The 15,259-nt window shown below is 44.4% G+C and overlaps 1 protein-coding gene across 1 annotated transcript in view; it reads right to left on the bottom strand.

Annotated features, from left to right (window-relative positions):
* Positions 1-14,463: 14,463 nt before the first annotated feature.
* Positions 14,464-15,259, bottom strand: part of LOC146178878 (ATP-binding cassette sub-family C member 3-like) — a 60,672-nt gene continuing 59,876 nt past the window's right edge. Inside the window, exon 20 of the mRNA XM_084580060.1 lies at positions 14,464-14,724. Within this exon, the coding sequence (XP_084436186.1) occupies positions 14,553-14,724 (172 nt within the window). The 3' untranslated portion in view covers positions 14,464-14,552. The remainder of the gene's footprint in view (positions 14,725-15,259) is intronic.

Here is a 15,259-nt window from a genome sequence, read left to right as displayed (position 1 = left end):
TATTAAGCTAACCACTGGAGGAAACTATTCGCAGATATTTTCTCTCTCGTTGGTTTCATCCAGCCAAACATTTCAAAGTTGAATTCATTTCCTGTGTGACTAGTCAGTGGAGTCACGCATGAAGAGGCCATTTTCATGAAATATTGTTTGTATTAATTTGTATCCTGCGATACTGGTTCTTTAAACTCTACTACAGTCTAACTGGGAGCAAAATACATCTCAGAAACGATTATTTGGATAGGAGAACGAGCGTCATTGGTGTTTTAAGCACGTGAGGTCAATATTCGGTTGCCACAATGCATTAATTAATCCGAAAGAGGGTTCACATCAATCCTCGAAGCCATTCTACATAATTATGCGATAGCGTTTGGTGGGAAGCGCAAAAAGGTAGGTAACTAACAGTGAATATAGTCTACGTAATGTAATGTAATGAAGTCTATGTAATGTAATCAATGCCAAGGGAGTCGTTATCTGCAGCGTCGAAGCAAATGAAGAGCTCTTGAATGCGCTGGCTGTGTAAGGACGTTTCTCTAATTATTCATTTTACCCTTTTTTTGTCCTTTCATATAAAAATAAAAAAAAAACTTAAAGGTGGGAGGCTTGGTATCTGCGTCAAATAAACAGGAAGAAGTGTAATGAACAAACCATGTGGACGGCATGATTAACGTTTGTCACTCTAAATGGCAAAAAAAAAATTGATGAAACGTCAATTTCTTTTCGTCGTATTTTTTGTGCTTTCTAAAGTGAGCAGGGGCGAAGAAGAACATCTAAAATTAAAATATGGACACCGCCTTCATTTTGGACACGACGAGCGCGATGTGTCGCTTTCAGTAAATTACAATATATACAAACGGCTTGGAATATAGCGGAACGGGCTTCTAAGTAGTTACGTCAGGCGGCCATTTTACTGCTCATTTAAGTATATCATAGACAGCTTTCTCTGCGTAAGATTTGTTAGGCCGTAGCTTTTGTGGAATATGAGGCCCAACTAACACAGTTCACACTTTTAGGTTCAGCGAAGCCACCCTCCCTGGCAGTCTTCGGCCAGCGGCAAGGGCGATCATTCTGGATGTTCGTGAGTCTATGCGGCGGCGGCTTCTAAGCTGGAAACACCATGATGACAACGTGACTGTAGTGCACTACTGGAACTCTACCGCTGTTGTGCTGCAGTATTTTGAGAAACCAATAGGAGAGCATTACGACGCCGAATCAGGTATATATGCGCGGGCTACTACCTGAGAAAGCCAAAATAAACTCATTTACCCCAAGCTCTTTATATGTGCTACACGCGACATCAAGTTGGCGCACAATCCCCAGAAAACGAATGAAGCTTATAAAATCAAAATGTATACAGTTTTACGGCTTTTATTTGATTATGTGCATCTCTGTCACATGTAAGCTCCCAGAAGTGGGATTACACATGAAACACGTACAAATAGATCGCTCTATTTTACGTAGCCGGGCTAAGTCGAGAAACTAGAACATGTCCCTGATCGCTGGGTTTGTGATTGCACGTTTACCATAAATTAACATCTCGATCAAACCGAAAAGCTTTGCTGAGGCACCCTGGGACGCGTGAAGTAAATGGCAGTTCGTAAAAAGAAAGTGCCACAGAAGCGTGAATTGCTGGGCGACTTGGGGCATGTTCAAAAGGAAATAGTCAGCGAAAAAAGACGCAGGGCCAGCAGGAGACACCCACAAACACACTGCCCACGAACTTACAATCATTTATCATCGGCCCAGCTAGGTTTTTAAAGTATCATTCCTTGCGACAGCGCACATTCAGTCACTTGTATCACTGTCCGGACGTCAGTAAAAACCTGAGAAGAAATGCCATTTTTTCCATGATAACGACAAACGGATCACTGATGCAAATATATTCGTTCGTTTCTAATAAAAACGCTTCAAGCAGTTATTGCTCCTGTCTGGACTTTCCGCTGCCGATTGTCTTGGGAAGTAAGGCTGAGCATTTCTGACACTCTGTCACATGTATGGGCAGGGTGCTCCCTGTGCCAGAATGCAACGTCCTGCCGTCTTCTCCTAGGGGCTCGTTCATGTACTGCCCCGTCTCCATATAAAAATTTTCCACACGAGTTAGAGACAGACTACACTATACCCACCGCACACTTTGTGAAGTTCGGTTGGTGTAGTGTTTTGCACGCTGGTTCTCACTGAGAGCCGGAGATGAAGTCGCACGGACCAGAAAGTTTGAGTGGGTCCGAAAATAACAAATTCATACCAAATTTCTGGGCAATATTTTTCAGGCCATGCAAAACTCCGTAGTAGTAGGGAATGACCTCAAATGTTCTCGTCCTATATGTTGGGTGGCCGGTATTACCAGGTGGCTTTTTAATTTCTTCCCCAAGGTTTCAGCGACCGCCACTAGCAACGAGGAAGAAAAACCAGAAGCTTCCAGTCGGAGAACCTTCTCAGCAAGATTGTGCTGCATAGCATGCGGGCAACGTGTCCTCATTTTCGTCACCGCATTTTAGAAACATAGGCTGGCAATGCCGCTCTTTACCAGCTTCGCGTGAACGGAAGCATTTAGCAAAAGCGTCTTTTTAGACCGAGGGGCTTACTTCCAACAAAACGTGTCCGTCAGCTAAAAACTTGAGTTCTCAATCTCTAAACATAACGGTGTTGTCAAAGGATAAGTCTTTGGCGAAAACCATGTTCTTAGAATAGGCACTAAGAACTTTTTAATTCCAGTCCGCCACTAGGGTTAGCTGCTCAGTTGATCTGCTCAAAATTATTAGAAGTTAAATTTTAAATGTTTTAGTGCCTGTTCCAAGAACATCATTTTTACCAAAGACGTACCCTCTGACAACAGTATTAGGTTTCTAGATTTAGAACTGAAGTTTTTAACGGATGGGCAGGTTTGTTGGAAGTGCGCTCTTCTGTCTTAAAAGGCACCTCTGCCTTATCCTTCCGTTCACTTTAGGCTGGTAAAACACGGTATTGCCAACCTATGTTTCTCAAATGCGCTGATGAAAACTTGTTCACATGCTATACAGAAGTCTTGCCGAGCAGCTGCTCCGAGTAGAAGCTTCTGGTTTTCCTTCTCGCTGATAGGGGCGGCCACTGAAACCTTGGGCAAAAAATGAAAAAGCCACCTGCCACTGCCGTGCACCGAACAGATAGGAGGAGAAATTTGGGGTCATTCTCTACCACGATAGAATTTCGCATGGGCTGAAAAAGGTTTCCCAGAAATTTATCATGAATTGGTTGTTGTGGGCCCCACGCAAACTTTCCGATCTGTGCGTCCGCATCTGGCTCTCAGCGAGAACCAGCGTGCAAAACACAGCTAGCAGCAAACAAAGCTCACAAAGTGTGCATTGGGAATAGTGTATTCTATCCTTAACTCTTGTGGAAAAATTTATATAGCGCAGACGGGGCAGTGCTTGAAGAAGCATCTCAGAGAACACGGCAGGACCTTGCATTCTGGAGCAGGGAGCAACCTGGCCATACATGTCAGAGAGTGCCAGAACTGGTCAGCGTTACTTCACAGGACTACTATTATCGGCCGCGCAAAGTCTAGCCACGAGCTGGAACTGCTAGAAGCGTTTTTAACAAGAACGAACATATTGGCATCAGTGCTCCGTTTGTTGTTATAATGGAAAAAAGTGGCATTTTTTATCAAGTTTGTAATGACGTCCGAACTGTGATATATGCGACTGTATATGCGCTTGCGCAAGAAATTTGACTTTAAATACGTGGTTGAGCTGATAATAACGAATTGCAAGTCTGGCGACGGTATGTATGTCTCCTACTGATCGTGCGTCTTTTTTCGCTGTTTTTGTTTTCTTTTGAAGTGCTACAGGCCCGTAACGTGACCAATGAAATAGATCGCGGCTCCTGATATCGCCAGCGGAATGTTCAGAACTGCAACAACATATCTCTTGTTTGGCGTGTGAGCGCAGAAATATGCATAGATAGACAGGAAAGCACCCCGCTTGCTTTACTTCTCGTGTGCAATAATTATTGAAGCGATATCCACTGCCAAATGAAGCAGGCCTTGCTTCACCTCTGCATTAACGTCATTCATTTAGTGTGTCTCTCATTTTATAAAGAATCCAATAAAGGAGCATTTCGGGATGTATAGTCACTAAAAACGAGATAACTGATCAGAAAGCGCTTACCCCTTGCTCTAATATACATTCCATATTTACAGGTTTCCTCCAATTGCCATCAGGCATGTGGGAAATGTGGGCTTCTACATGGTAGTGCTGTCATTATGTACTCCTCGCAGTTCTTTCTTAAGTATGACAGCCCTCTGAAAAAAGACACATTGTCTATTATGAGGCTGCAAACCTGTATACCCCAGTATCGTAATCTTCTTAGGTATATATGTGAATATTTTTTATTCTTTTCTACTTATACGAAATAGCGTGTTAAGCTTACCAGGCAAACGAATAGCCGAAAAAGTACAATTTCTATGTAGGCAGGAGACATAGCCTGCAAATGGCGCGTACTCTGAAAGGTTTGCGGGCGAAAGCTCAGACAGCGTTTTCATTACAAGGGGTATCTAGAGATTCACAATGCTAGCCTTTTTAAGAAATCGCGTGATCCATGAAGATTTCTCGCCGAATGTGCTATCTTTCACTTTAAAGTGCTTCAGCAGTTATTACTTCGCACCGAATTTTAAGCAATGGTGTATACAGCTCGTCCCTCCGAAGAAATTCTGATTGGTGGACAGGATCATGACGTCAAAAACGCATGCTCTCGCGCAAGAAATTTGAACGCCACATGATGATGTAAGGCTAACGCGTATGTGGAAGGCTCAAATGCAACCAAAATCACGGATGAGGTTTCTTCAAAGGGGATATTTCAGGAACTGAAATTATTTCAACTAAATACATTTTTTGCCATCGGGGTTCGAACCCACATACACTGCTTGCCAGACTTGCGCCAAACACGTGAGCCATTAAAGGTCTTTGATATGAAGGATGTTACAGGGCCATCTTTTGAATGGCATCTGGTTCTAATGGCTTGTTATCGTCAACGTTTTACCTTATGCATGTCACACTAACAATACCTAAAATACAAATAATTTGACAAAATATTTAAAAATTGTTCACCTAAATGCTTTGTTAAAGACGCTATCGTGTCTACTTTTAAGGCACCGCATAAGCGTTCCCTTTATTACTGGTATATTTCTTGTGAATTTTTAATTTACTTAGTTTAAATCACATAATATCATTACGTGGTTATAACGCTTACTGTATTACAGGCGGAATTTTTTCAAATGCTAGATGCGCATTCTGGCTTTGATGAATTGTTAAGAATCCCTGCGGTTGCACGGGCCTACTACTGATCACAACGATATGGAGAGAGCATCCGCGTCGAGCCCGGCTCTTATAATGTGTTTTGAACACAGGATTAAATACAAGCGTCAACTTGGCCAGGAGACTTCTTCGAAGAAACCCCTGTGCTGGGTACATAACAACTTTTTTTTTATGGAGTTAAGGCTTAGAGACGTTTGGCAAGAAATGTCTAGTTCCTTGGGCCATACAGGGTACGTATCATATTACTCAGACAAATATACTGAAACAGAGCCTGACAAGCATACTACTTTTAAATAAGAGCAGTAATAGTTCTGCTTAGCCCTTTTTAATTAGGCACAACAGGCTCAAAATGCCAGTACCATCGGGGTAGGCCCGTCTGTGCTGGAAGCGTCAAGTTCCGAACCAGAAATAGTGATCGATGCAATATTAGTGGTGTACCTCTGATCGCGTATAGCCTGACTAACGTACCTCATGCACTGTTGTTAACCGGTACTAACGAGGCATCCATAAACGCGGGCATACAATGATGTACCTGCCAAATGAAGAATGGTGACACATGTTGAAGCTACCATATATGCTTTATTTTCTGCCTGCATTCCACCCGGGTGTGAATAGTTACTACTTGGTTACTGAGTGTTGAAGCACAGCTGCTTGCGATTGTCTTTTTCGCTTCTAATTCATTCGCCCTCGGCAACATGCCTTTGCTGTTCTTCCTGAAGTCAAGAGAAATGCTGTTTGGAGCGAGCAAGCATCCTTATTTGGTTGAAATGTTATTGATTTTATTGGAAAGGTATTAAAGACCACATTTTGTCCAGTACAGTCAACGAGATAACGTTTTCGAGAACGTCGACCATTTAATCGTAGTAAATAACATACCGAAAGATTCCCATAGTATCACTCGATGATTCCGTTTTTGGACAGGCTGCAACGGAGGACACGCTTACCGTGACTACTCCGAGAAAGTCCACAGTAAACGCTGGTACCGAGCAGTGTGGGCTGGGTAGGTCGAATAATACGGACCATTAATTCACGTCGTCCTCGATTCCGCACTGCAGAGTCCAAGGATATCATCGAGAAAGGCACAGTAAACATGGGCGAGTCTCTGGTGGCCAACTGGTTACTTGCGGCTAATACCTCGTTCCTGAACCCAACTTCCCGGCGCCTGTCAAAGGTCATCCAGGAGATGGGTCTGTACTTACTTGATACGAACACTTTTAAACCGGACATGTCCATGCTGCCGTACGCCTTCAGTTTCCCGTACTTCGATCACGAAGCTGCACGCGCACTCAACTATGCCGGAATTGGTAGCCGCGTGGCTGAAGCGCTCAGCTTGCTCCTCGACTCGGCATACTTCCTGTCCAAGGAGGCATCAGAAGAATTCATCTACCATATTCAGTGTATGGAGAATGCTACTACCAGTGAGGTGAGAGTGAAGCCAGGCATTCAAGGTTATTAACAGCCTAGCAGCGTTGCATTTTGCTAGTGCAAGTGACCATTCGCGAGCCATGTTACTTTTTATCATGCTGCACCTGCAGGCTACTGTGCAGCAGAATTTGGGGCTCAGAATAGGAGTAGTGTTTAAGCGACTAAGACAGAGGACATAAATCTAAAAGGCATCTGTAGACGGGAACCCATACCGCTACTGCATCATGCCACTGACATCGGCGCTTAAGCTATCCCGGCATTACCCATGGTGATATATCTCGTTGCAGGATAATAAAATTCTAACGTCGCTCCCCCGCCGGTTAAGGCAATGTCGTCGGAACACTGTGGCGTTACCGGCAGTTGTCATGAAATCGCCCCTTCTACTATGCGCTATATGAAAGATGGTTACTGAGGACAATATAGGGTAGGCACTCAGCCCATAGACACATCTCCCTCATATTCTTTACGTCAGAATGTTGAAAAACTAAAAAACAAAGCAGAATCGTGCTTGAATTGTACATTACCGAACACCTTAATTGGTGGCCATTTTTTCGTTTCATTTGCGACTACCGTATCAAAAATGCGCTTTTTTTTTCTTTAAATAGTGTCGTTATTTCGTCTGTTAAAGTTAAAATCGCGGTTTCCTTTTTTGTTTGTGAGTTGGCTGTCGGTAGTTTGTTTCGGAGTTCTTTTAGTAATACTTCTCGGACCCAAAAGCGTAAATATCGCGTTCGAGAAAAAGGGAGGGCTCTCCGTTGTCAATGTGTCAGGAAAACCGGACTGGTCTACAGATTGTGCTTTCATTAAAGAATCTGCGGCATAGCGTCTGAATAAATCGTATATTAGGAATTGCCAGACCAAAATTAGCCTGAAAGAAGGGCCATAATAACGCTAATCGCGGTAAGAAAAAAGTTACTATCTCTCACGTGATCAACAGTAGCTGTAATCAATAGATGGTTACGGACATCGGACCATCGCTCTATCCTTAGGAGCGGTGCTAAAGCCGTCATTCCGAGCAGCACTTATCTCAGCCTGCTGCACCCCTTTTCGTAGATCGACCATTTTCAAAGGTCTGGATAGCCAACGGATGACATTGAAGTGAATGGTGCCATGCATCTGCCTTGTAGACGGTGTTAATTGAAATTACGAATTTAAATCTACGCTGACCTGAATGGGTAATTCAATAATTTTCTAACAAACATAAAATAAATTAGGAAGAATTATTTTAGTTCTATTGAGCAGCACCTAGCGTCTGTATGCCGGCTGCGTAAAAGGACGGAGGACTCGACTGATTAGGTTTTTTTTTTGGTTTGGCTTTTGGATTTAACGTTCTAAAGCGACTCAGGCTATGAGAGATACCGTAGTGGAGGACTCGGAAATTTCAACCACCTGGGGTTCCTTAACGTGCACTGAAATCGCACAGCACACGGGCGCTTTACTTCTCGTCTCCATCGAAAAGCGACCGCCGAAGCCGGGATTCGATCCCGCATCATTGGGAACAGTAGTCGACCACCGTAACCACTGCGCCACCCCGGCGAGGCGATAGATTCAATCTCGTCACATCTCATTCGATGTCCGGTTGGGTCTTTTCGGTGCCCGGATGACGGCTCTCAGGTTCGGATCAACGTGGCCAGAAGGCCGCCGAAAACGGGAGCCAGATGCAGTTCTTGATATTTATGAGTATCAGCGGCTTCCCAACTGTCCCTCACGACGCTGCAGGAATGTGGGCGGTGTTGCATCACACATGTAACATTTGCCTGCTTGTATTTTTTCATAGCTTCAGAGTTGATAACTTTTGATGTACTAACAGTAATTGCCTTTGGAGATTTTTTTTCATGTCTTAATTTCGATTTTGGTCACTGGCAGGTGGTGAATATTTACCACTCAGGCATTTCATATGAATTTATATTTGAGCTTTTTCAAATGTCTGTGAGATGTTAAGCTTAGCGGGCTTAAGATAGCGACCATAAGCTTTCTTAGACCATAATCTAACTGGTGAAAGTTAAAGAAAAGGGTTTCGTTTAATTTTGAGGTTCTAATTTTGCACGTTCACAGATCGACCCCAGCAGACGCGCGAAGTACTTCGAGCCGCTCTCGCTGAAGACGGCTCTTTACGCGTACCGAGCCCGCGAAACGCTCAACGAGCAGCGTCTCCGTGGTCTGGAGTTCCTGACCTCGGAGCAGCTCTTCTTCGTGGCCGCATGTTACGTGCGCTGCGCGAGGACCACGGGACCTCCAGGCGTCGCCGACGAGTTGTGCGATGCGTCATTTAGGCATGTCGCTGAGTTTTCCGATGCATTTCGATGTAAAAGAGGATCACGCATGAACCCTTTGCACCGGTGCGAACTTTTCTAACCACGACCTTTGAATCAATGTTTGATGTCTTTTGTTTCTTATCAGTTGTAGATGAATGATTCAGACATCGTTTGCAAGGAGGGCTAAAACAAATGAGCGTGGCATACAGAATTCGTGGTGATCATGCAGAAATAAAATATTAATTATACTCACACACCTAGCGCTCTTGTTTACCCATATCTCAAAGTGAAATCTTCCCCATACTTCTCTACGGAGGTAAGACCTAGGTTCGATCACTGTTTCAACCGTAAGTTGAAGACAGCATGCAAACCTGAAACGATCGAGACTATTCATTTTAATATTCCATCTAGCATCAAAAAATGTACATGGGTCTTTAATAAATTGCAGCGCATAACGTGCCATGCACCCTGATGCGCCTTCTAAGAATAAATGCAATCGTGCTTTGCTCGAGCAGTTCTTATCATCCTTGCTTAAGGCAGTTTCTGTCGCAATTTCAGTTTTTTATAGAATAGCTGCTGCGTTCACTAGAAGGTGACACAAAGCAATACCACTAAGTAAAAAGAAAACTAGACACTACCTTTGTTTTCTATCAAAAATATGGGAAACGTTGGCCCGAAGATTGTATCCTCGCTCTAATAATATTGGGTATTACTTCGTTCTCACAAAGGACTTCCTATCACACTTTTAGTGCAAGAGAATGTGGTTTTTCATGTAAAATGTTGGAATAAAAGGGCTGCCTTAGGATCACTTGCATATTTATACAGGTGACAACCTTCTTGAAAAGAATCCGACTTTGGACGTGAGAGGCCATGCTCTTTAGACTGTCCAAACATAAAGACGATGAGTGCTGTTAATGGATTTTTCCGGTTAAAGTGTATAGCTGCAATGGCGTATTTTGGCACAAATTTACAATGCATCTAAAGGCATGCCGCGCACTTCATTCTGTAGAGTTCGAACGCAAAAGACATCGCCGTGTTCTAGCTTTAAAGGAAGGTTCCAAGGATGCCTTGGAAACGTAGCTGAAGAAACAACCACGTGACATTCTATCTTAATGCATGACCCGATCGTTTTTATGCACATTCAGAATATCATACCGCTTGTCCCAGCTAGCTGGAGCATAATTTGAGGAATAGATTTGAACCGATGACACAGTTACTTGCAGTTTTACACCGTTCAATGTAAGTGCAAGTGTTAAAAATGTTTTAAGAAGGTATGCTTTAAATTTCCCGTCCTTCTTTTTTAATGATTGAGAGCATAAAAAGAAAAGGCGTTGTATTCTCATCGGATTCAAGCTTTCCTGCTTTGAGTTATGTGGTCAGCAAGCCGTTCCTTCATAAAAGTTACTTCATCTACGCAGAACAACAGCATCAGCCACCGCGCATACCTCGTATCCTTTCAGGCATTCCTTCATACATAGAAGATAAGCAGTTGTTGTTTTTTGCATTGGAGATTCGGATGGCACAGATTATTGCACATACTTCTGTTAGAAGTATTTAAAATTTATTTTCAATTTTTTCCACACAATGTTTTCAGCCAATAGGACTGCACAAATCAGTGCTCAAAGCATTCTTTCAGCAATTCCTGAATGCGATTATCTCAAGAACGATTTGTTGTCGTATGAAAGCGTTGCCGGTATCCTAGTAACCTGTGAGTTTTTGTGCTTTTCCATATATTTCTTTTCCGCGCGATGAATCTCCGATATTTAAGATATTTTTTTCATATGGTATAAAATTTTCATGTCATACTTGAGGCTAAGCTATGGCATGAAAAGCTGGAGATTTGGGTTATAAATTAATAAGAGTGAAAAATATAGGAAGTCGCTGAATCTTCGCCTGAAGAGTCCCCGCGATGGCGCATTTAACATCATCTTTTCATTCCGTCCTTTTTTTGGTTTAAGTTAGTTCATAGGGAGAAGGCGCTTATCTTTGCTACTTCATTGAGGAATATCTAAGGTGAGCGCCCTCCTCTCGGTAAGAAAAGGGAATTCGGTGGGAGTTGAAGTTGGGTTAGTCCATAGCGAAAGGCTGTGGACTAATTTCCCCCAACGGAAATCTTTAACGTCCACTGATATAGCACAACGCGATAAAGCCTCTCTGTTTCGCCTCCGTCGAAACGCAAACCGCCTGCAGTCGGATTCAAGCCCGGTTACTTGGTACACGCATCTTAAACACTCCATCAACGCCGCGGGGTTACGCATCCACATCGCTCTTAAATTACGCCACCGTCACAGCTGCTTCATCTGAGCAATGAAGCCTGAATAAACGGAGGAGGGGGGGGGGGGGGGGGGGGGGGGTGAGTAAGCGTCTTTGAGATGCGAAGTTTTGCGAGTTATACGCCACAGGAGTGAGCTAGCTTCTACCGACAACCAACGCCATGATTACACGGCACCTCACTTAATTTGAAAGGCTACGATAGACCGTACCTGTCAGCTTAAAAAAAACAATTTCAGCCAACCGCTTCGATGCTTGTTGTTCGTTGTTGTGGGTGTAGGAAAAGAAAAAGTACGGGCCTGCTACTGGTTCTGTAGCGGAGCCACCTCCGCTGCCGTGTGCTGACAAAAAAGAGAAAGCAGAGAAGGAAAAGAAAGAAGAGGGAGAGAAAGACACGCGCCGCAACAGCTGTCGTCCTCCACCTAAGCGGTGGCGGGTGCCCCCCTCATGACGGTCTATAACAAATAATTCGCTGGCTGCCTAGCCCCCGCCGCATTCTCCGTTCATCTACCGTCCCACCCCCGTAGGGCCAGGAACTGCCACCCTTCGCCACCTCGTTCTTCAACCGCTTCGATACGGCCAGAAATGCCTGCGAGACGCGGAGCGCGTGGTCGTTTTGGAACAGAAGCACTGGTGTGCTGTGCTGTGCACTATAGATACATTTCAGTATTGTGGCTGGTATCAACCACAAATAATGTTCTATGACCATAACCATTTCATGCTTGCATCAACTCTCGATTATAAGAGAGAGTAACTTTTCAATAAGCTTCAGCGATCCTCCTTGAGGCTCCAAATTTTTCAAGCGAAAGCTTTACTGTCATAGTAGAATCAAGGCTATCGGCGCGCCATATTTGAACTTCAAGCACAGGAGTGGTAGGGCTGTTATTTAGCTTAGGTTTCCATGGAGAAAATGTGACAGTTGTTTTTCCTTTTCTATAAACCGATATATAATGTCAGCGTGCGCTAGTATTTATCCTTCAAGGAGCCAGAGGAAAGTGTGCGACTATAAGTCGGCTGCGCCGTACGTTCCTCAAAAATCCTCTGGCTTCTTGACCTTCAAAAAGGTGGCGCAGCCTTAACCTGGTTAAATCTGTAGGTCCACAATTTTGTGGTGCGCACCCAAAAGTATACTGCAATTTCCTTTCCGCAAAACTAACGTAAAAGAAAAATGTGAAAACGCGACCTTTACCTGATTAGGTGTAAGTGTCTACCCTTCCAAGGTGCCCAACCAAACATTATGCTGAGCTTTTCTTTCCCTAAATTCTAATATCAAGACAATAGATGAAAAACAAAATGTCGGATTGGAAAGGCGATGTTACAGGAATTGCCGTGTCTACTCTGACAGATCTGGCTCATATCACAAGGTTTCGTCCATGCATAACCCCCACTTTTCTGAAACTTAGAAATCGTGCCGCGTGAAAGCACACTATTTGAAAGCGAAGCTACCGTTAAGGGGGCAAGCCTACTTTCATGTCGCATCATTGAATGAAAAAAATTTGCCACCAGAAAAAGCCGATAATCTACGCCCCCGGCATCTCCCCCCAAATAGGCGCCAGCGCCGCCTTGAGGACTGACTGGCGGGCTGTGCACTATGCGGCCTCTTCCGCCAAGTGGATGATGTCGCTGGAGCACAGGATCCAGGCTTCGCCGCAGTGTCTCCCGGTTCTCTCTACTAATTCACGCACTCACACTCTCCCACTGTGAGAGTCACACTCTTTTACCCCGGGATAGTGTGAGCAGTGGTCGAGGATCCCCCTCGCCCAACAATGACTACACCTATCATGCTCTCTCATCTCGGGGACATATGACTCGCCAAGACTCGTTTTATGTACGTGTTAGTTCGCAAGTGCCTCTATGCTGCGTCTTCTTTTTTATTCCGTTTTGGATCTGGCGGGGGTACCAGCCTCTGTGCCGGTCAACTATGGTTGAAGCTTACCCCAAAATTTAGCAACCGCTCCTCGTTACCCTAGTAGTCGGGATTTCCAAAAGGATGGTATGTTCAACTCCTTCACTGTCTTCACGCGGGTTGTGCTCTGATCCGTGATTATATGGCAACCTTATGTCCGCAACGACCCTAATTCATCTGGCACGCCTGGACGTACTCGGTGGCATGCCGCTTATGTAACGGCTACTGCATCAATTACAACCATATGTACTCCTTCCCGGCACTCTTGTGCCTGCCTCTTGGCACCTTCCAGTCCGCAGAAGTGGGAAGTTGCTTTGTCCAACACCGAGCCCATCGTAGAACTTCTGATGACCTGGCCAGAGGAAGCCGCGAGTAGGCATGGCCTGAATGCATCAACCGTCAGCCCGAAGGCCGTCCGCAGCGCCGCTGTATAATTTTCTTTACTTTTGGCTTCCCTACCAACAAATGTTTTTCACCACTATCACAGTACATGGCCGCCTTACAAACTGTACCTAAAATAGAGCATAGGGAGGCCGCGGTACCTCTCGCACTTCTTTCTCTACACCTGAGCCACCGCACATAAGAAGGCGGCAATGATAGAAAAAAGGTTCAGTAGTTGAGGGCACCAGAAGTTTGACCTCCTGAGGTTCAATAACTTGCAAATAGGACGTTACTAGGCGGTGATCTCACAGGGTAATTTTCTTATCATACGCCACTATACTACTGTAGGAAGGCACCAGTACTTGCAATGGTATTTTGCTTCACTAGTGAATGACTCGTGTAGCGTAAATAAATGGCCCAACAGCTGCTTCACCGGCAGTTGGTTATGAACTCTTGCCGTGGACGAGACGCATATCATTCCAAGTGCGTGAACGCTTTCGCGCAGGCGTCACTTTGTGTAGCTAAGCTAACAGAGCTGGAGCTCGGATAACGAAGGTTTAACCGGGATAATCCTCCACGATAGTTTGTTGAAAAGGCGAGCTCTGTGCAACCTCGGCAGAGCACAGTACGTTGTTAGTGCAGATAGAGCCTTTCTACAGTAATCAGGAGCGTTGTACAAATTCGGCCCTCCATAATCACTTAAGCCTTTTCCTTAAAAAAAGTTTAGATTTGCGCTTCAAAAATTTCGTCATCATTTATTTCTCTTGTCGATAGACGGCAAAGTTTTTGCCATTATTTCATAGCATAAACTGTTAAACGCGCTTTTAATGCTCGCGGCGGGGATCGAACTGCTCCTTGATGCCTCCTTTGGCGAGCGCGTTTACCTTTTCATGTTAGCTATCTTTTTTGCAAGAATGCCGACGAATTCAGTGCGACACTCTTAACGTTGTCTTAAAATGTGATGTTCATAGAAGTTGTCACCCATTTATTGCAATGAGTCTCTTTATTCCCTAAATGAGTCATCGTTGTTCAAAGTTTGGTAAATTCTATTTTCGTGACGTCTTCCTCAGAGGAGCCGTTTTTATGGTTTTGTGGCAGTGAAGCACTTTGTGCCATCGTAAAAAACGCTGAGCTCGTGTCCCGGAGCAGATCTTGCACGCGTCCAAACTCCAAAACTTTTCCGTCGCTCATCACGAGTATTCTGAAATAAAAATATTCCAATTTAGGAAGATGTAATAAGCACCAGAAATATATAAAATGTAGTATACAGAGTCTCCAATTGTAACGAAAGAATCCCTGGAGAGAAAACAGCGTGCCAGCTGCCTCACAACACTCGCGAGGGAAAGATGTAAGATGTTTTTCTAGCTACTATTCAAAGCTGAAGCATAATAATCAAGTGGAGAGGAACAAGATTAGAAGCGAAAGCGCGTGACCGTTAAAAGCCACTTGCGCAGTCCGAGTTCTTGTAAAGCCCACATCATGAACTCTACCAAAACCGCTGATCTCTAACTTAAATTCCCCGGCAGGAAGGCTCTATTTGAACAGCCAATGTTTGCACAAAAGCGTCACCTGGTGAAATGGCAGGGCGGAGTTACAAATTATAACTCTGCTTGTTGCTCTCCTATCTTGCCGGCACAGTGACAGTTACCACTAAACCGGGCAGGGGGGGGGGGGGGGGGGCAAGTACGTCTAGGTGTGGCACCACACCTACCATGCCTGTATTGTTTGCTCGTGGT

This window comes from Amblyomma maculatum, chromosome 9, assembly GCF_055883805.1.
Source record: "Amblyomma maculatum isolate TAMU_Amacu chromosome 9, ASM5588380v1, whole genome shotgun sequence".
Taxonomy (NCBI): domain Eukaryota; kingdom Metazoa; phylum Arthropoda; class Arachnida; order Ixodida; family Ixodidae; genus Amblyomma; species Amblyomma maculatum.
This window is presented reverse-complemented; position numbering and strand designations above follow the sequence as displayed.